The sequence below is a fragment of the Mesoplodon densirostris genome, chromosome 15, assembly GCF_025265405.1.
Source record: "Mesoplodon densirostris isolate mMesDen1 chromosome 15, mMesDen1 primary haplotype, whole genome shotgun sequence".
In the NCBI taxonomy this organism is placed as follows: domain Eukaryota; kingdom Metazoa; phylum Chordata; class Mammalia; order Artiodactyla; family Ziphiidae; genus Mesoplodon; species Mesoplodon densirostris.
In genome coordinates, this window is record NC_082675.1 from 35760809 (window position 1) to 35782939 (window position 22131).

Here is a 22131-nt window from a genome sequence, read left to right on the forward strand (position 1 = left end):
TTCCATCCCCAGGATGTTCACGCCTACAGCAGTGCTGCCTCTTTGGTTACCCCTGTGCTTGCATTTCTTCATGGAACTCTTTACCTGGGATTTGCACATAAAGGATGAACTTGCCTGTCATGGTGACAGGCCTGCAACGAGTTATGCCATGTCTGTGAGCTCTGAAATGGTTGATATTGAGAGGAATTATATAAATTGGGTCTCAGCACTCCCAACCATCCTACTGTGTTCTTTTCAGCCCCCAATTTTTCCTCAGATGTCTTATGTTTTCAGCTCTTTCTCTCATTCCCCTATCAGAAGTCTGGTCATGTCAGAGGCAAGGATTGTATTACTTGGTAGCTCTGTTTCTATCAAAGGAATGAAAATAGCTAATGTTTACAAGGACCAGATACTGTTCTAAGCTCTGCATGTGTTAACTCACTTAATTCTTACTGTAATCCTATGAGGGAAATACTTTCATTTACATTATGCCTATTTTGTAGATGAGGAAACTGAAGCATAGATGGGGTATATAATTTGCCCAAGATCACACAACTAGGAAGAGACAGAGCTAGGATTTGAACCCTAGCAGTCTGGCTCAGGTCCATGTATCCAGCTCTTATACATCGCTGCCTTTCAACCTTCCCAAGCCTAAGTCTCCTCTGGAAAACCTCAATAATCACACAATATTACCTCCACAGTACCTACTTCAGAGCACCGTTGAGGGGATTAAAGACTTACAATGGGGTAAAGTTCTTAGCACACTGAAATGCAGCTACTATTTTTATTATGAAAGTGTAAATGACTGATAAATGTTTATGTGTTCCCTAAGGGAGAAGATGTCAAAATGAATCAAAGCCATAAACTAAAGGATAAAAAGTCTGGGAGAATTCTGTCCCTCAGTGGGGAGCAGATTGTTTGGGGGAATTTATCCTCTCAACCCTCCCACACACAACTGACACATTATCATAAAGGGCACTGCAAGGGACTTCAGAGGTTAGCTTGTCAAATTTGCTTATTTTACAGATGATGACACTAATGTGACTTTCCCAGGATCACATATCTCATTGTTACCAAAGCTAGGACCAGAATCGATGCCTCTGAGTTCTTTTCACCACACCGTATTGCCTCTCATTTCAAGTCAATGAAGGTTATGCTGAGTGATGTACCAATAAACTTATTGTCCCCCAAATTTATCATTCTTGACAACTGGTCAGTCTATCACAAGATTTGGATTTCCAGAAAAGTCTCTTAAAACTGTTCAGAAGTTCTGGAGCAAAGTCACTTCTGCTACCTTGGGCAGACCTGAAAGTTAGAATAGTAGGGAAAAAGGATTACTGAAGACTGCTGATAGTTTTCTTACTGTATTCTGTACCAAAGCTCAAATACACACCACATCCTTCTTTCAGGGATTTCAAAGCCACTGTAGATCAATTTAATTTCAAGGATAACATAACTTTAAATTGGCTTTCCCATTATTTATTCTAAAATATGGGCAAAAAAATAACATTTTCTTTATCTTACACTAACTTTATGCATTCAGAATTCAGAAAAATTCATTAATTCAGAAACAATAATTGTTGATTATCTACTATGTGCTAGATAACAATTCCAGGCTCTGGGGTACAGCAGTGAACAAGACAGCTCCCTGAACTTGTTTCACTGGAATTTACTTTCCAATGAAGGAGACAACAAATAAATAGTTTAGTTTCAAGTGTTGATAAGTGTTTTGGTGAAAAATAAAGCAGAGTAAGTAAAGGATACAGAGAGATAGGAAAGGAGCAAATAAAGCTTTCAGATTGGTAATGGAAGGAGGGTGATCAAGTGGGTCTTTCTGAGGAGATGGTATATGAGCACAGACCTGCATGATGTTATGAGACATTAAACAAAACACAATTAAAATAACACAGTTCAGGGCCTCCCTGGTGGCGCAGTGGTTAAGAGTCCGCCTGCCGATGCAGGGGATACGGGTTCGTGCCCCGGTCTGGGAGGATCCCATATGCCGCAGAGCGGCTGGGCCCGTGAGCCATGGCCGCTGGGCCTGCGCATCCGGAGCCTGTGCTCCGCAACGGGAGAGGCCACAACAGTGAGAGGCCCGCATACCGCAAAAAGAAAAAAAAAATAAATAAATAACACAGTTCATAACAACATAATGGAAATTTAAGTATCTAACATAGCATATTAAATTTAATTACCTACCCTAAGAATTAGAAAAGTATCTGACCCCAAACTATCATCTAAATAAATTAAGGACTTTTGTAAGTAGACCAATGATCTTATTTAGTTAAAAAGGAAGTGAAGGGCCTCCCTGGTGGCGCAGTGGTTAAGAGTCCGCCTGCCGATGCAGGGGATACGGGTTCGTGCCCCGGTCTGGGAGGATCCCATATGCCGCGGAGCGGCTGGGCCCGTGAGCCATGGCCGCTGGGCCTGCGCATCCGGAGCCTGTGCTCCGCAACGGGAGAGGCCACAACAGTGAGAGGCCCACATACCGCAAAAAGAAAGAAAAAAAAAAAAAAAAAAGGAAGTGAAGTATTAAAGCAGCATATTTGTTCAACAATACAGCCATATTTGATTTAGATAATCCTGTGTACTTCATATGTTTCATACCCCATTTTCCCCAAATCTCTTTTGCAGTCCAACTTGCATAACAGGTAGTAGTTTGTTGGCAGATAAACGAACTTCAAGATGCCTGGCTTAGAGTTCCAGTTTATTCTTTCTGTGCTTTCATTGGATTCCACTGTTCTGGCTGCAGTGTGATGCAGGAACAGAAAACTGGCAGCAGGTGAACCCAGAGCTCCCTGTGAAGTCTCCCCGCTTTGCTCTGTTTGACTTGGCTGAGGGGAAATCCTACCGTTTCCGAGTCCGCTGTTCCAATTCAGCAGGAATTGGTGAGCCCTCCGAGGCAACGGAAGTGACCGTGCTCGAGGACAAACTTGGTAAGTATAGTTTGCTTGAGCCACTGTAAACTTATTTAACTTCAATTCAAAAGAGGATTCCAAAGCAAGAATCTTATTGGAATATGTATATATTCAAAAGTAAAAATCATGACATCCTTTTTTCATATTATAAATGTAATTGATGACTGTACTTGACTGATACATTAACATTTTTCATTATTATGAATTATTATGAAAAGTACACTTCTCCAGGAGTTTCAACTCCTGTATTGCTAATGTATTTTTTTCTGGAAGGGGTTGGTATGTTCCTGGGTGTTTAGTTTCTCATTGTACTCCCAAACTAGCATATTTTTTAAAACTTTCTGCTTTAACAAATATATTATAAAAGAATTGTGTGTTTGACGTGACTACTAGTGTAAAATTTATATATGTGTGTGCATGTCTGTGCATATGTGATAAGAATGAATTTCTAATCCAACTTGGGCTGGACCATCATTTCCCTCTTTTCTCAGACATCCCCAAGCCCCCGAGCAATATCATCCCAAGCAGAAATACAGACACATCAGTTGTCATTACGTGGGAGGAATCCAAAGATGCTAAGGAGCTGGTCGGGTACTACATAGAGTCAAGCATTGTTGGCTCTGGCAAGTGGGAGCCCTGCAACAACAACCCTGTGAAGGGCATGAGGTAACCGCAATATGCAGGGTGGATGGTGTGGGGAGTGGGGGTATGACGCTGGAGCCACAGGGGCTGAGGAAAGGAACGCAGCCATTGACCCAAACAGCAGCACAAGCATCCAACACAGGGAGATTATTAAAAATATGCTCTGAATATCCAGATGAACTTAAAGTTGAACATGTCTACAGCCATACATTTGAAAAAAAGGATTACTAGTGATATTAAACACTTAGAAACACACAATGCCAGCTATGATAAGAGATCATTTCATAGCTCTTTTCTGATTCTTTCCCTTTATGCTATTTGTCCTTTTTTAACCCTCTGTTCGTGTTTTAATACCCAGTGTGATACTAGATTTCAAGGATCTAATAGGCTCTAGCGAACATAAATTAACCAGGCATTTTATTTTATTTTATTTTATTTTTATTTATTACTTTTTTTTTGGCCATGCCGCATGGCATTTGGGATCTTAGTTCCCCGACCAGGGATCAAACCCGTGCCCCCTGCATTGGAAGCACAGAGTCTTAACCACTGGACCACCAGGGAAGTCCCTTATTATTATTTTTTTTTTTTTTCTGCGGTACGCGGGCCTCTCACTGTTGTGGCCTCTCCCGTTGCGGGGCACAGGCTCCGGACGCACAGGCTCAGCAGCCATGGCTCACGGGCCCAGCCGCTCCGCGGCATGTGGGATCTTCCCAGACCGGGGCACGAACCCGTATCCCCTGCATCGGCAGGAGGACTCTCAACCACTGCGCCACCAGGGGAGCCCTGCCCATCTTTTTTTTTCTTTTTGCGGTATGCGGGCCTCCCACTGTCGTGGCCCCTCCCGTTGCGGAGCACAGGCTCCGGATGCGCAGGCCCAGCGGCCATGGCTCACGGGCCCAGCCGCTCTGCGGCATATGGGATCCTCCCAGACCGGGGCACGAACCCGTATCCCCTGCATCGGCAGGCGGACTCCCAACCACTGTGCCACCAGGGAAGCCCCTTGCCCATCTTTTAATTGGGTTGTTTGGGGGATTTTTGACGTTAAGTTTTATGAGGTTTTCTTTTTTATATTTTGGATATTAACCCCTTATCAGATATATCATTTGCTTATGTCTTCTTCCATTCAGTAAGTGGCTTTTTCATTTTGTTGATAGTTTCCTTTACTGTATAAAAGCTTTTTCATTTGCTGTAGTCCCATTTGTTTATTTTTGCTTTTGTTTCCCTTGCCTGAGGAGACAGAGCCAAAAAACTATTATAAGGCCAATGTCGAAGAGCTGACTGCCTGTGCTATCTTCTAGGACTTTCATGGTCTCAGATCTCGCATTTAAGTCTCATCCATGTTGAGTTTGTATTTGTCTATGGTGTGAGAAAGTAGTCCAGTTGGATTCTTGTTCATGTAGCTGTCCAGTGTCATAAGTTATGCAGGCATTTTAAATGAGCAGAAAAAAGTATCAACATTTTACAGATTTTGAACATCAGTATGGTTAAATCCAGTGCTGAGGAGATATAAACACCAAAATAAAGACATTCAGAATACTTTGCTGTCTCCTTGTGTCTGTTTCTAAGGTGAGGAGGGTTATTTTTTCTTGCTTTTGAATATTTTATCAACCAGCTTTGCAAGTTGATGATGAATTCTGGCCTGCATCCAAATTCTGAGTCTCCTTTGATTTAGGACCAACCTCAGAGGAGACTCACCCCATCCCAATTGTCAAGCAGGCTTGTTAGGCAGCTTCTGACTTGGCCACTTCTATGTCCAAGGACCCCCAGAGGATGAGTTGCTCCTTTTGCAGAACAGGAGAGAATGAAGACAAACCAGTTAACGGGAGAAGGCAATATGTTTTGCAAGAGATTCATGTAGCCTGTTTGTGTACTTCACGTTTACTCTGAGCTCCCCACATTTTCTGGGGACTATTTAGAAATTTTCATGGAGGGTAGGCAGAGTCTGCCTTTCCATAAATAGAACAGAGCTGCTCAAGGGCCGGCACCATTTTTTATTCATCTTTGTATCCTCAGTACCTAGCGCAGTGTCTGGAACACTGAAGTGCTTCATAAATGTTTACTGAACTGAGCTGGCCTACATATGACTGCCCTTATTAAATATTTCAACGTGCTAATAGTGATAGAGTCATTAGCAGACCTGTTATTTCCTCTGCTTACAGTCCTCAAGATGCATTAGAATGTTACAGTGATTCATGAAACAGTTTTTCTTTATAGCCATAATAGCTATTAAAGAGTGGGATTGTTTTATGTGTGAAACTGCCCATGGATTCACACCTCATTATTGGACCCTTAAATGCAAATGACAATTCTGGAGTCAATTACTCAAGTAATTGTACCTTCCATGGCATGTAGGGAGGCAGTGAGTAGGCCTCTATGACCAGGGCAGCCAGTGCCTTACAGCTATAAGTATATCCCTGAAATAGTCATTAATCATGTTATTAATACCACCTATTATTTATTAAATGCCTCCTATAGCCAGGCCCTGTAATAGGTACTATATATACTTTTTTCTAAAGTTTTAAAATTTATTTTAAATTTTTAAATTAAAGTATAGTTGATTTACAATATTTGAGGTATACAGCAAAGTGATTCTGTTTAATATGTATTCTTTCTCGAATTCTTTTCTGTCATAGGTTATTACAAGTTATTGAATATAGTTCCCTGTGCTATACGGTACAAATAGATAAACAAGGGTTGTTTATCTATTTTATATATAGTAGTGTGTATCTGTTAATCCCAAATTCCTAATTTATCCCTCCCCGGCTCCTGGTGCTATATATACTTTATGGTCAATCTTCACACAAAAATTACCATGTAGGCATTATTATCTCCATTTTACTGATAAGCACACAAAGGCTCAAAAGGGTAGGGTGTTTGTTCAGGGGATAACCAAGACTCCTCATCATTTGACAGAGTGAATTTAGAAAATTGCCTGAGGTGCCTTCTTGTTTAATGTACATATGTTACCTGCATCTCTCTACATCTTTTTCTTCCTTTTAAAAAATGCATCATTTTCATAAAGCCAGATCATTCCATTAAGCTAACAATCAACTTCCCTAACCTTCCTCCTGGGAAAGTTTTTTTAAAACTTTCTTTCCTTTCAGGTTTACTTGTCATGGATTGACTACCGGTCAGAGTTATATTTTCCGGGTCAGAGGAGTTAACGCAGCTGGACTTAGTGAATATTCACAAGATTCAGAAGCAATCGAAGTAAAAGCTGCTATTGGTAAGTTCTTAGAAAAATGAATTTTTCTAAGTTACAATGAAAGATACCATCCTCTTCAGAAATTGTGTAAAACTTCTAATATTGCTCGACGATTCCATCCTCAGATGATCATTGTCTCTGACTCCAGGTGACCTCTAACCTACCATAGCTGTCATTTTACAGATCTTCGTCACTTACCCAGATTCTGTGCATCTGTAGCCTTTTCATCTTCACCAGTCCAAGTTTCCTCAGATATTTCCCATTGTGTGAATCTCCATTCTAAATTCGTGCTCATCCCGGGAATATGAAGTGCCATCCAATTCCATGAGGTGGTATATCACCCGTAACACAGAGCATCTCATACCTAAAAGCCGTTTCATCTGCGGCAGAGCCTGGCTTGTTCTCAGTAACAGCACATTAACCTGCTTTTTATAAACTGCTAAAATTCGTGCGAGACGTGTGTGGTTGCTCGATATGTTTCATCTCTGCTGGCAAAGTACCCAACAGAATAAAACCAGTAATAAAGTAATTATATGTATGTACAGTGATGTACCTTCCAATCTCAAGGTGGGAAAGGGACCCAGGTATTTCAGGGCAATTAAATTGAAATCTGTGATGTAGTAGCATGTATTTAAAGAGAAAGATTATTTAATATCCATTGTCTTCAGTTAGCACCCCATATTACTTTTTAACATTCCTTAGAATATGTTTGTATTTTAAGGACATAGTGAACATGCTTCTTTGAAGTTGGAAGGTACAGACCATTACTATATCAGTAAGGTACATAACTCTAATTGTTGTATAATCAAGATCTTCAATGTCTGTCTCCTGTTCACTTTATGGTCCTTCCCCCCACCCCCATTCTGTTGAATAATGGAGCTCTCTCAAGAAATGTCTGAGAAGTGCTTGTTCTTATATTTACTTGGATCCTGCAAATCAAAATGGTTCCTGTTCTGTCTGTGGTTTTTTTGTTCTCATTTCTTCTATTTCAAAAATATGGAAATGTTGAAATGCTTCCTTGGTGTAAGTTATGTGAAATGTATGCTTTCCATATTTCTTGTGAAGCCAAGTGATTTCCGTTAAACCAAGATTGCTTTTGTTCTGTTTGTGGTGCTAATGTTTTTCTTGTTTGTTCTATGAAGTAAGAGCACTCTGTACTGTGTCCTGGTTCAAAGTGTTTCTGTTGTTATCTGGCAATTGTAGGGGGAGGAGTGTCTCCAGCTGTGTGGCCTGAACTGAGTGATACACCAGGTGGACTAACAGACTCCAGGGGAGGCATGCATGACACCTCCCAGCCAACTTTTAAGAAAGATGCTTTGCTTGGTAGCAAACTTAACAAACCTTCACTACCCAGTAGCTCTCACAACCTGGGCCAAACAGAAGTGAGTAAAGTAAGTGAAACAGTTCAGGAAGAGCTTTCCCCACCACTACAGAAAGCAGCTCTTAAGGGGAAAAGTAAGTCTGACCCTCTGAAAAAGAAGAAGGATCTAGGTGAGAGTTGAAACCGTAAAAGCGTCCTGTCTGTTTCCATCAGTGTTCTCACCTCTCATTGTCCAGATCACCTTCTTCCATCTGTGTTCACTTTCATCAGTGTTCATTCTTAATTTTATGCTTTCAGTTATCCATTTGTAATACTTTTGTTTAATGAATTGTGAAAGTAATTTTATAGGGGTTTGGCTTTGACACATAATTCATTGTGCTTAATGACAATAGAATATTTAAAGTAATTTGGTTATAGAGTCTCTTTGGTTTAACAAGCAGACACACCTTTGGCCTCATTTTGCTGAGAGAGTTAGATATGAGAGGGGAAGGATTTGATACTCATAGCCTATGGGAGGTCTTTAGAAATATCCGTGTTTGGTAATAAATGGATAGGAAAAATATTTCACAAAAAAGTAACATTTTATCAGGATCATAGTTATTAACTTCTGTTTTTCATCCTCAGGTTTTCAAATTACCTTCACATTTAATTCAAATAAACATAAGAAACAATATCTCTTTGAGTTGTCATGAAAAGTTTAACAGGGCATTATAACCACATATTCTATTATATATGATCCACATTCCCAGAACTGATTTACTTAAGACTATTTATCAGTAAGGCTAATTACCTAATCAGAATTAGAATAGAAAGACTAATTATCAGTAATTGGAATTTTCTGATTAGGATATTTGGTATTTGTGGTTTATATATTCTAGGAGACAATGTTTTTCTTATCAAATAAAAATGAAATTATAAGCATATACTGGTAAATCATATCATGCCTCTCACCCATCCCCTATATATATCCCACCCCTAACTTCTGTAACCTTCTCTACTTTTTTGACACCTTTATTTGCCCCTTCAACTCAAGATGAGATAGGGTATTCATTTGAGAGTTTATATTCAACATTGCTCTGAAATAGAGAGAGAGAGTAAGAAAGCTTTTCTTTAAAATGTAAAGAATTAAGGAGGTTGGTGATGGGGTGAAGACAGAAAAAATGTATTTTATTTTTAAAAATCTTTATTGTTCTGAGAATCTTTTTGTTTTTTTTTTTTTTTGCAGTACGCAGGCCTCTCACTGCTGTGGCCTCTCCCGTTGCGGAGCACAGGCTCCGGACGCACAGGCTCAGCGGCCATGGCTCACGGGCCCAGCCGCTCCACGGCACGTGGGACCCTCCCAGACCGGGGCACGAACCCATGTCCCCTGCATCGGCAGGCAGGACTCTCAACCACTGTGCCACCAGGGAAGCCCCTGAGAATCTTTTTGAATAAGAATGAGATAGTTCCTTTATCTCTGATAATCCAAATAAATATTCAGAAAATTCTTTTTAATGTTATTACACATCTAGTGGATTTCTTTCCACCACCCCACCCTCTCTTTATCAAAAAAAAAACATAATTTCAGTAGTTGAGTGAAAGTTTCATCAGCAAATCCACATAAATGAAGAAAAACTTTTAAAACAACATCCAGGGCTTCCCTGGTGGCGCAGTGGTTGAGAGTCCACCTGCCGATGCAGGGGACGCGGGTTCGTGCCCCGGTTCGGGAAGATCCCACATGCTGCGGAGCGGCAGGGCCCGTGAGCCATGGCCGCTGAGCCTGCGCGTCCGGAGCCACGGGAGAGGCCACAACAGTGAGAGGCCCGCGTACCGCAAAAAGAAACAAACAAAAAAAACAACATCCAAATATTTTTCTGACTAAGCACTAATAAACACAGTGACAGCTATTTAGTATTTTGTGCCATATGAATAATAATCCAGCATCAGGTTTAAAATAATGCAGCAAAAAGTATTATAGTAAGAGAAAAATCACATGGCTGATTGTTCCTGTTTTTTATTTTTTAAATTTTTTAATTTAATTTTTTTTTTGCGGTACACGGGCCTCTCACTGTTGTGGCCTCTCCCATTGCGGAGCACAGGCTCCAGACTCACAGGCTTAGCGGCCATGGCTCACGGGCCTAGCCACTCCGCGGCATGTGGGATCTTCCCGGACCGGACCGGGGCACGAACCCGTGTCCCTTGCATCGGCAGGCGGGCTTTCAACCACTGTGCCACCAGGGAAGCCCTGTTCCTGTTTTTTTTTAAAAAAATTTTTAACATGGCATTTAGCTGAGCTCCAGTATATGATTTTTTTCTGTGTGTAGACAGAGCCTATATAGTTGTAAGGTCTCACAGGGTACATGTACCTGAGTGGTGAAATGCTAACTGTTTGGAAATATATAGAAATTCTTAATAAGCAAATCAAGGCAGAAATTGATATACATATGTCATTTTCCTCACGGAGCAAATGAAAACAAAACCACCTAAAGAAACAAAAATATCTTACTTTTTCATGCTATTGCTTTAGGAATGAAGAGGTAGCATGTACCTCTGTCCTAAAATTTAGAGTAGAGATATACAAAGTAGGATGAAAAATAATCAATAAAGATATGTAAAGTATTGAGAAAAAGAAACAAAAATATATATCTTGGGGAAAATATTTCTTCTTATGGGGAACAGATCATTTTTCAGGATATTGTTAGTTATATTTTCAGGATATTGTTAGAAATACTAACATTTTGCTGTTAGTATCTCAAAACTTATCCCTCCTTGGGAGTGGAGGGGGCAGGTTCTTTTTATCTTTGGAGTAATAATTGCGGTGCAGTTTTTACTGTGTGTCAGTTTTTTTCCTCACAGACCAAATCGATGCTAAGTTACTTACTGGTGTCACATTTTAGTTTTACACCACAGGACCTAGTGCCCTCATGCATGGCACCAATGAGACAGTTTGATGCAGGTAGAATCATAGAAGCATTTCTATCCACTCATGACCTCTTCATATTGCAACAGCGGCACCATCTCCACCCTATGATATCACTTGTCTTGAAAGTTTTCGTGACTCAATGGTTCTTGGATGGAAGCAACCAGATAAGACTGGAGGGACGGAAATTACGGGCTATTATGTAAACTATCGAGAAGTAATTGACGGGGTACCAGGAAGATGGAGAGAAGCCAACATCAAAGCTGTCAGTGATGAGGCATATAAGGTAAGTGTGTGGCCTTCAGTAGTGCGGGGTGTCATATGTCTGTTGACACACCACATGCACACAATGCACACACATGCACATACATGCACATGCCCAGCACCTTGTCAATGATTCCTGTCATTTCTCCAGTGTCCTTTGCCTGCAGTGACATGACTTTTGTGACAAATATACAAAGATGAATAGAAGTATTTTGGCTAACCAGGCAGTATGTGTATTTTCTGATTTATACACATAAACATAATTTCTTCAAATATTTAGTATGAAATATATACTTTTTATGAAAACTTTTGTTTTTTACAAAAATTAACTCACAAAGTATCTGTAACAATATGCTACTAGTTTTAAGAGTCCCGGAATCCAAATGACTCTGGATTTTTAACTTTCAATGTCCAAATCATGAAGAATAAAGGGACATGGACCCGATGGCCAGACTCAGCTTGCCCTCTGTGAAGTGGCCCCTGTCATAGTGCTCTGATAGCCACAAAGGGGCACTTCACATGTCCACCCACGAGTTTCCCTGCTACATGTGGGCCTTCACTGCTCGGCCCACCTCAGAGCACCTGAGGGGTCTCACTATTACCATAGCTACTGGCTCCCCTCTTTACAGCATCATCAGCTAGACCCAAGTCACCACCCCGTCCCTCACAGAACCCCAAGCCGTGAGAGCAAGAGCAGGGTGAGGTCCGGGGAATGGTGCTTTCCCCAACTCAATGTCACATTCTTTTAAATTAACATCTAATATTTATGAAATATCACACATATACTGAGAATACATAAAACAAAATTTTATTTAAGATTCTTCCATGTTGGTACGAGTAGCTCTGACTTTATTGCTGTGTATTCCATTATATGACCATCTCACAGTAGACCTTCCCATTCAATTATTGATTGACATGGGGCATTGTAAGCCATATCAAACAATTTAGCTATGAACATTTTTGTACATGCCTGCTGGCACATATGTGCACTAGTTTCTCTAGATTATTACCCACAGTAAAATTGCTAGGCCAGAGAGTCTGGTTTATCTCCAACTTCACCACATAATTCTCTGCTGTTTTTCTGAAGAGTATGAGAATTCCCAATGCTCCACATCCTTCCAGCACTTGATATGTTCACACTTTTCCTGTTTTGACAATCTGGGTGTCAAATGAGTCTGAACATCTGTGTTTATGGTCCATTTTGAAATCTTTCATAGCATGCCTAACAAGGTTTTTGCCCATTTTTCTAATGGGTTTTCTTATTGACTTATGAACTTCTTTAAATATTTTGAGCATAAATCCTTGTTGGCTATGTAAGTTGTCTATATCGTCTCATTGGCTAGACTTTTCCTCTCCTTATGGTGAACTACACCTATTTTCTTGTCAATTTATTGTAGTCAGATTTACCAACATTTGCTTTGTCATTAGCGATTTCTGTGCCTTTTCTTTTTTTTTAAGAAATGCCTTCTAGTTCAGGGATCCTGAAAGCCATAGCCCCAGCTGGGACCATGCTATATAGATTATATTCTAAAGGCTTTACAGTTTGCCACTTATATTTAAGTTATTAATTCACCTATAAATGTTGTGCATGGTGTGAAATAAGGGTCAAATTTTTTTCCCTTTTATGGATACCCAGCTTCATGATAAAATCAGGTGTAGACTGGATCATGGATACAGATTTTTCTTGGCTTAAATCATACAGTAGGTAAACTTTGTTAACTCAGCTGGTTCCATCAGTACCTCCATTTATTAAGCATTTTTAATGTTCAAAGGATTATTTATAGTTCATGGATTTTTTTTTGAATTTTGTTTTATTTATTTTCTTATACAGCAGGTTCTTACTAGTCATCCATTTTATACACATCAGTGTATACATGTCAATCCCAATCTCCCAGTTCATCCCACCACCACCACCACCCCCACTGCTTTCCCCCCTTGGTGTCCATACGTTTGTTCTCTACATCTGTGTCTCAATTTCTGCCCTGCAACCCGCTTCATCTGTACCATTTTTCTAGGTTCCACATATATGCATTAATATGCAATATTTGTTTTTCTCTTTCTGACTTACTTCACTCTGTATGACAGTCTCTAGATTCAGCCATGTCTCTACAAATGACCCAGTTTCATTCCTTTGTATGGCTGAGCAATAGTCCATTGTATATATGTACCACATCTTCCTTATCCATTCGTCTGTCGATAGGCATTTAGGTTGCTTCTATGACCTGGCTATTGTAAATAGTGCTGCAATGAACATTGGGGTGCATGTGTCTTTTTGAATTATGGTTTTCTCTGGGTATATGCCCAGTAGTGGGATTACAGGGTCATATGGTAATTCAATTTTTCATTTTTTAAGGAACCTCCATACTGTTCTCCATAGTGGCTGTATCAATTTACATTCCCACCAACAGTGCAAGAGGGTTCCCTTTTCTCCACACCCTCTCCAGCATTTGTTATTTGTAGATTTTCTGATGATGCCCATTCTAACTGGTGTGAGGTGACACCTCATTGTAATTTTGATGTGCATTTCTCTAATAATTAATGATGTTGAGCAGCTTTTCATATGCTTCTTGGCCATCTGTATGTCTTCTTTGGAGAAATGTCGATTTAGGTCTTCTGCCCATTTTTGGATTGGGTTGTTTGTTTTTTTAATATTGAGCTGCATGAGCTGTTTATATATTTTGGAGATTAACCCTTTGTCCGTTGATTCATTTGCAAATATTTTCTCCCATTCTGAGGGTTGTCTTTTCATCTTGTTTGTAGTTTCCTTTGCTTTGCAGAAGATTTTAAGTTTCATTAGGTCCCATTTGTTTATTTTTGTTTTTATTTCCATTACTCTAGGAGGTGGATCAAAAAAGATCTTACTGTGATTTATGTCAAAGAGTGTTCTTCCTATGTTTTCCTCTAAGAGTTTTATGGTGTCCGGTCTTACATTTAGGTCTTTAATCCATTTTGAGTTTATTTTTGTGTATGGTGTTAGGGAGTGTTCTAATTCCATTCTTTTACATGTAGCTGTCCAGTTTCCCCAGCACCACTTATTGAAGAGACTGTCTTTTCTCCATTGTATATCCTTACCTCCCGTGTCATAGATTAGTTGACCATAGGTGCATGGGTTTATCTCTGGGCTTTTTATCCTGTTCCGTTGATCTATATTTCTGTTTTTGTGACAGTACCATATTGTCTTGACTACTGTAGCTTTGTAGTATAGTCTGAAGTCAGGGAGTCTGATTCCTTCCAGCCCTGTTTTTTTCCCTCAAGACTGCTTTGGCTATTCGGGGTATTTTGTGTTTCCATACAAATTTTAAGATTTTTTGTTCTAGTTCCATAAAAAATGCCATTGGTAATTTGATAGGGATTGCATTGAATCTGTAGATTGCTTTGGGTAGTATAGTCTTTTTCACAATATTGATTCTTCCAATCCAAGAACATGGTGTATCTCCCCATCTGTTGGTATCATTTGTAAGTCTTATAATTTTCTGCACACAGGTCTTTTGTCTCCCTAGGTAGGTTTATTCCTAGGTATTTTATTCTTTTTGTTGCAGGGGTAAATGGGAGTGTATCCTTAATTTCTCTTTCAGATTTTTCATCATTAGGGAATAGGAATGCAAGAGATTCCTGTGCATTGATTTTGTATCCTGCAACTTTACCAAATTCATTGATTAGCTCTAGTAGTTTTCTGGTGACATCTTTAGGATTCTATATGTATAGTATCATGTCATCTGCAAACAGTGACAGTTTTACTTCTTCTTTTCCAATTTGTATTGCTTTTATTTCTTTTTCTTCTCTGATTGCCATGGCTAGGACTTCCAAAACTGTGTTGAATAATAGTGGCGAGAGTGAACATCCTTGTCTTGTTCCTGATCTTAGAGGAAATGTTTTCAGTTTTGCACCACTGAGAATGATGTTTGCTGTGGGTTTGTCGTATATGGCCTTTATTATGTTCAGGTAGGTTCCCTCTATGCCCACTTTCTGGAGAGTTTTTATCATAAATTGGTGTTGAATTTTGTCAAAAGCTCTTTCTGCATCTATTGAGATGATCATATGGTTTTTATTCTTCAATTTGTTAATATGGTGTATCACATTGATTGATTTGCGTATGTTGAAGAATCCTTGCATCTCTGGGATAAATCCCACTTGATCATAGTGTATGATTCTTTTAATGTGTTGTTGGATTCTGTTTGCTAGTATTTTGTTGAGGGTTTTTGCATCGATATTCATCAGTGAATTTTCTGTAATTTTCGTTTTTTGTAGTATCTTTGTCTGGTTTTGGTATCAGGGTGATGGTGGCCTCATAGAATGAGTTTGGGAGTGTTCCTTCCTCTGCAATTTTTTGGAAGAGTGTGAGAAGGATGGGTGTTAGCTCTTCTCTAAATGTTTGATAGAATTCACCTGTGAAACCATCTGGTCCTGGACTTTTGTTTGTTAGAAGATTTTTAATCACAGTTTCAATTTCATTACTTGTGATTGGTCTGTTCATATTTTCTATTTCTTCCTGGTTCAGTCTTGGAATGCTATACCTTTCTGAGAATTTGTCCATTTCTTCCAGGTTGTCTATTTTATTGGCATAGTGTTGCTTGTAGTATTCTCTTAGGATGCTTTGTATTTCTGTGGTGTCTGTTGTAACTTCTTTTTCATTTCTAATTTTATTGATTTAAGTCCTCTCCCTCTTTTTCTTGATGAGTCTGGCTAATGGTTTATCAATTTTGTTTATGTTCTCAAAGAACCAGCTTTTAGTTTTATTGATCTTTGCTATTGTTTTCTTTGTTTCTGTTTCATTTATTTCTGCTCTGATCTTTATGATTTCTTTCCTTCTGCTAACTTTGGGTTTTGTTTGTTCTTCTTCCTCTAGTTCCTTTAGGTGTAAAGTTAGATTGTTTATTTGAGATTTTTGTTCTTTCTTGAGGTAGGCTTGTATAACTATAAACTTCCCTCTTAGAACTGCTTTTGCTGAATCCCATAGGTTTTGGATCGTCGTGTTTTCATTATCATTTGTCTCTAGGTATTTTTTTATTTCCTCTTTGATTTCTTCAGTGATCTCTTGGTTATTTAGTAACGTACTGTTTAGCCTCCATGTGTCTGTGGGGTTTGGGGTTTTTTGTTTGTTTGTTTTTTTGCGGTACGCGGGCCTCTCACTGTTGTGGCCTCTCCCGTTGCAGAGCACAGGCTCCAGATGCGCAGGCTCAGCAGCCACGGCTCATGGGCCCAGCCACTCCACGGCATGTGGGATCTTCCTGGACCGGGTCACGAACCCGTGTCCCCTGCATTGGCAGGTGGACTCTCAACCACTGCGCCACCAGGGAAACCCTGTCTGTGTTTTCTAAGTTTTTTTCCCAGTAATTGAATTCTAATCTCATAGTGCTGTGGTCAGAAAAGATGCTTGATATGATTTCAATTTTCTTAAATTACTGAGGCTTGATTTGTGACCCAGATGTGATCCATCCTGGAGAATGTTCCATGTGCACTTGAGAAGAAAGTATAATCTGCTGTTTTTGGATGGAATGTCCTATAAATATCAATTAAATCTATCTGGTCTATTGTGTCATTTAAAGCTCGTGTTTCCTTATTAATTTTCATTTTGGATTATCTGTCCATTGGTGTAAGTGAGGTGTTAAAGTTCCCCACTATTATTGTGTTAGTGTCAATTTCCTCTTTTTTTTTTTTTTTTTTTTTTTTGCAGTACGTGGGCCTCTCACTGCTGTGGCCTCTCCCGTAGCGGAGCACAGGCTCTGGATACGCAGGCTCAGCAGCCATGGCTCACGGGCCCAGCTGCTCCGTGGCATGTGGGATCTTCCTGGACTGGGTCATGAACCCACGTCCCCTGCATTGGCAGACAGATTCTTAACCACTGAGCCACCAGGGAAGCCCAATTTCCTCTTTTGTAGCTGTTAGCAGTCGCCTTATGTATTGAGGTGCTCCTATGTTGGGTGCATATATATTTATAATTGTTATATCTTCTTGAATTGATCCCTTGATCATTATGTAGTGTCCTTCCTTGTCTCTTGTAACATTCTTTATTTTAAAATCTATTTTATCTGATATGAGCATTGCTACTCCAGCTTTCTTTTGATTTCCATTTTCATGGAATATCTTTTTCCATCCCCTCACTTTCAGTCTGAATGTGTCCCTAGGTCTGAAGTGGGTCTCTTGTAGATAGCATATATATGGGTCTTGTTTTTGTATCCATTCAGCAAGCCTGTGTCTTTTGGTTGGAGCATTTAATCCATTCACGTTTAAGGTAATTATCAATATGTATGTTCCTATTACCATTTTCTTAATTGTTTTGGGTTTGTTTTTGCAGTTCCTTTTCTTCTCTTGTGTTTCCCACTTAGAGAAGTTCCTTTAGCATTTGTTGTAGAGCTGGTTTGGTGGTGCTGAATTCTCTTAGCTTTTGCTTGTCTGTAAAGCTTTTGATTTCTCCATCAAATCTGAATGAGATCCTTGCCGGGTAGAGTAATCTTGGTTGTAGGTTCTTCCCTTCATCACTTTAAGTATATCATGCCACTCCTTTCTGACTTGTAGTTTCTGCTGAGAAATCAGCTGTTAACTTTATGGGAGTTCCCTTGTATGTTATTTGTTGTTTTTCCCTTGCTGCTTTCAATAATTTTTCTTTGTCTTTAATTTTTGCCAATTTGATTACTATGTGTTTTGGCATGTTTCTCCTTGGGTTTATCCTCTATGGGATTGTCTGCACTTCCCGGACTTGGTTGACTATTTCCTTTCCCATGTTAGGGAAGTTTTTGACTATAATCTCTTCAAATATTTTCTTGGGTCCTTTCTCTCTCTCTTCTCCTTCTGGGACCCCTATAATGCAAATGTTGTTGTGTTTAATGTTGTCCCAGAGGTCTCTTAGGCTGTCTTCATTTCTTTTCATTCTTTTTTCTTTATTCTGTTCTGCAGCAGTGAATTCCACCATTCTGTCTTCCAGGTCACTTATCCGTTCTTCTGCCTCAGTTATTCTGCTATTGATTCCTTCTAGTGTAGTTTTCATTTCAGTTATTGTGTTGTTCATCTCTGTTTGTTTGTTCTTTAATTCTTCTAGGTCTTAAACATTGCTTGCATCTTCTCGATCTTTGCCTCTATTATTTTTCCAAGGTCCTGGATCATCTTCACTATCATTATTCTGAACTCTTTTCCTGGAAGGTTGCCTATCTCCACTTCATTTAGTTGTTTTTCTGTGGTTTTATCTTGTTCCTTCATCTGGTACATAGACCTCTGCCTTTTTCATCTTGTCTATCTTTCTGTGAATGTGGTTTTTGTTCCACAAGCTGCAGGATTGTAGTTCTTGCTTCTGCTCTCTACCCTCTGGTGGATGAGGCTATCTAAGAGGCTTGTGCAAGTTTCCTGATGGCCAGGACTGGTGGTGGGTAGAGCTGGCTGTTGCTTTGGTGGGCGAAGCTCAGTAAAACTTTAATCCACTTGTCTGCCGATGGGTGGGGCTGGGTTCCCTCCCTGTTGGTTGTTTGGCCTGAGGCAACCCAACACTGGAGCCTACCCAGGCTCTTTGGTGGGGCTAATGGCAGACTCTGGGAGGGCTCACACCAAGGAGTACATCCCAGAACTTCTGCTGCCAGTGTCCTTGTCCTCACCGTGAGACACAGCCACCCCCCGCCTATGCAGGAGCCCCTCCAACACTAGCACGTAGGTCTGGTTCAGTCTCCTATGGGGTCACTGCTCCTTCCCCTGGGTCCCAATGAGCACACTACTTTGTGTGTGCTCTCCAAGAGTGGAGTCTCTGTTTCCCCAAGTCCTGTCGAAGTCCTGCAATCAAATCCTACGTGCCTTCAAAGTCTAATTCTCTAGGAATTCCTCCTCCCGTTGCTGGACCCCCAGATTGGGAAGCCTGACGTGGGCCTCAGAACCTTCACTCCAGTGGGTGGACTTCTGTGGTATAAGTGTTCTCCAGTTTGTGAGTCACCCACCCAGCAGTTATGAGATTTGATTTTATTGTGATTGCACCCCTCCTACCTTCTCACTGTGGCTTCTCCTTTGTCTTTGGATGCGGGGTATCTTTTTCGGTGAGTTGCAGTGTCTTCCTGTCGATGATTGTTCAACAGTTAGTTGTTCTTGCAAGAGGGAGTGAGAGTATGTCCTACTCATTGTCTCCTCTTTTAAAGCCTAGTTCATGGATTTTTTTCACATTAATACATTCCATCATTTCTATTTTGCAAATGTTTTCACATTTAGTATTTTACTACATATATTTACCCCCACAACAACCCAGTTCATACTGAGGGATATAGAAAATATGAGGTCACTCAGTAAAGAGCAGAAATATTACAAGAATTTGAGTATTTTGATTCCAAGATTAGAATTCATTTAATTTTCATCTGTACATGCATTCGTTTTCTATTGCTGTGTAACAAACTACGACAAACTGTCCCTGTTTGTGGTATCACGGTTTCCTTGAGTCAGGAGTCTAGGCACGGCTTAGCTGGGTCTTCTGCTCAAGGTATCACAAGACTGCAACTTAGGTTTCAGCTGGACTGCATTCTCATCTGGAACTCGAGTACCTCTTCTAAGCTCACTGTTGTTGGCAAAATTCGGTTCCTTGCAGCTGTAGGTCTGAGACCCTCAGCTCCTAGAGGCTGTCCTTCTCCAAATGTGAGTGGCTAAGCAGTTTGAAAAACAGTATTTACTTCTTCAAGGCCATCAGGACAGTGTTTCTCTTTAGGCAGGGCCCAAACCCCATTTTAAGAGTTTCTATCTGATTAAGTCAGTCCTTTGGAAAAACTCACTCTCCCTCTTGTGTGTTTCTCCTTTGCTCTTACACTACTTCACACTCACAACACTTCTCGGACACCAGCTGGGTGTCCTACAATTTAACACAATTCTGACACTGTCTCCCTGAAGATAGACTCAGGTCCCACATGTAAAGGGTTCAGTCCCTCAAGAATAACCCTGCCCCCACTTCAGATGCCAGTTGAATGTCCAGGATGTCACCTGTGCTTCTGACCAACAGACTATAAATCAGTTTCCCAAAACCTCCTCCTTGAGTTTGATTAATTCACTAGAGTGGCTCACAGAACTCAGAGAAACATTTTACTTACCAGATTATTCAGTTTATTATAAAAGGTATAAATCAGGAACAGCCAGATAGAAGAGATTGATAGGGCAAGATATGGGGAATGAGCATGGAGCTTCCATCCTCTCTCCAGACCACCACTGTCCCAGCACCTCCACGTGTTCACCAACCTGGAAGCTGTCTGAACCCTGCTTTTTTGGGGTTTTATGGAGGCGTCATTACATGGACTTGCTTGATTAAATCATTGGTAATTGGTGATTGAACTCAATCTCCAGCCCATCTTCCCTCCCCAGAGGTCCAGAGGTCTGGGATGAGGCTGAAAGTTCCCACCCTTTAATCACATGATTGGTTCCCTTGGCAACCAGTCCCCATCCTTAGGTGCTTTCCAAAAGTCATCTCATTAACATAACAAAAGATACTTTATAACTCTCATCCCTTAGGAAATTCCAAGTGTTTTAGGAGCTCTGTGCCAGGAATGGGGACAAAAACCAAATATATATGTCTTATTATAAATCACAATATCATAGTCGGGTGCGCCTAGGATAATCTATCTTCCTTTTGATTAACTCAAAATCAACTGATTAGGGATCTTAATTACATCTGAAATATCCCTCTTCCTTTGCCATATGATATAATACAATCACAGGACTCATATTCCAATACCCCTGCCATGTTCTGTTGGCTAGAAGCAAGTCTCAGGTTTCACCCCAATGCAAGGGGAGATTAGAAAAGGGTGTGACTCATTGGGGGGTCACCCTAGAGTATGTCCAACACAGGAGGTAAATAAATAAAATGTTGAACCGCTAGAAAAACAAACCTGAAACACTCACTATCCATGATATTGTCCATGTTGCAGATTAGCAACTTGAAGGAGAACATGGTATATCAGTTCCAAGTGGCAGCCATGAACATCGCTGGCTTGGGAGCACCCTCGGCAGTAAGCGCAAGCTTCAAATGTGAAGAGTGGACCATTGCTGTTCCAGGTAAACCAGGAAGACCATGTCTCAGCACTGAGGCTCAGAGTTTCTTCCAATGGAACCTACAACCTGGAACTAAATTTAAGTGGTACATATACAGCTTCTAAGGGAGACAAATTCTCTCAGCCCCTTGTGTTTACGTTAAATATTTCTACAGTACTATGAAACAATAGGTACCAATATAAAACTGAGTATAAATTTCTTATATTCCAAATAAATCCTAGAGTCCCCATAGCTCAGCCTCTGCATGGAGTAGGATGGACGGAAGCACACAGTTTGAATACCACTTGTTTTTTTTTTTTTTTTTAATTTTATTTATTTTTTTAAATTTATTTATTTATTTTTGGCTGTGTTGGGTCTTCGTTTCTGTGTGAGGGCTTTCTCTAGTTGCGGCGAGCGGGGCCACTCTTCATCGCGGTGCGCGGGCCTCTCACTGTCGTGGCCTTCTCTTGTTGCAGAGCACAGGCTCCAGACGCGCAGGCTCAGTAGCTGTGGCGCACAGGCTTAGTTGCTCCACGGCATGTGGGATCTTCCCAGACCAGGGCTCGAACCTGTGTCCCCTGCATCCCCTGCATCGGCAGGCAGACGCTCAACCACTGCACCACCAGGGAAGCCCCCCACTTGTTTATTTAAAAGGACTTCTAATCTTTGCTTGTCTTCTTCAAGGCAATTAAAGGGCATCCAATTCACATCCCCCAGCAAAATTTCTCAAAAATGTCTTCTGGCACTCCCAAGTTGTGCATTTTCCCACTGCTCTAGAGCATTTCATTTATCAGCCTCCCTCCCCCGTCTCCTCAGCCCCAGCCTCTGTGGCCTCCTTCCTGTGGTCTCCTACTTCCTTGCTCCCAGCTCTTCACAGTACATACAGGGGACCTAACATGCCTGCCTAGGGCTTAAGTCCTGGCCT

General features: G+C 40.6%; 1 protein-coding gene across 1 annotated transcript in view; it reads left to right on the plus strand.

The window, feature by feature from the left end:
- Window positions 1-22131, plus strand: part of MYOM1 (myomesin 1) — a 139081-nt gene that overhangs the window by 72146 nt on the left and 44804 nt on the right. Inside the window, exons 15-20 of the mRNA XM_060118589.1 lie at window positions 2732-2915; window positions 3389-3563; window positions 6644-6765; window positions 7948-8235; window positions 11054-11250; window positions 21104-21230. Of these exons, the coding sequence (XP_059974572.1) occupies window positions 2732-2915; window positions 3389-3563; window positions 6644-6765; window positions 7948-8235; window positions 11054-11250; window positions 21104-21230 (1093 nt within the window). The remainder of the gene's footprint in view (window positions 1-2731; window positions 2916-3388; window positions 3564-6643; window positions 6766-7947; window positions 8236-11053; window positions 11251-21103; window positions 21231-22131) is intronic.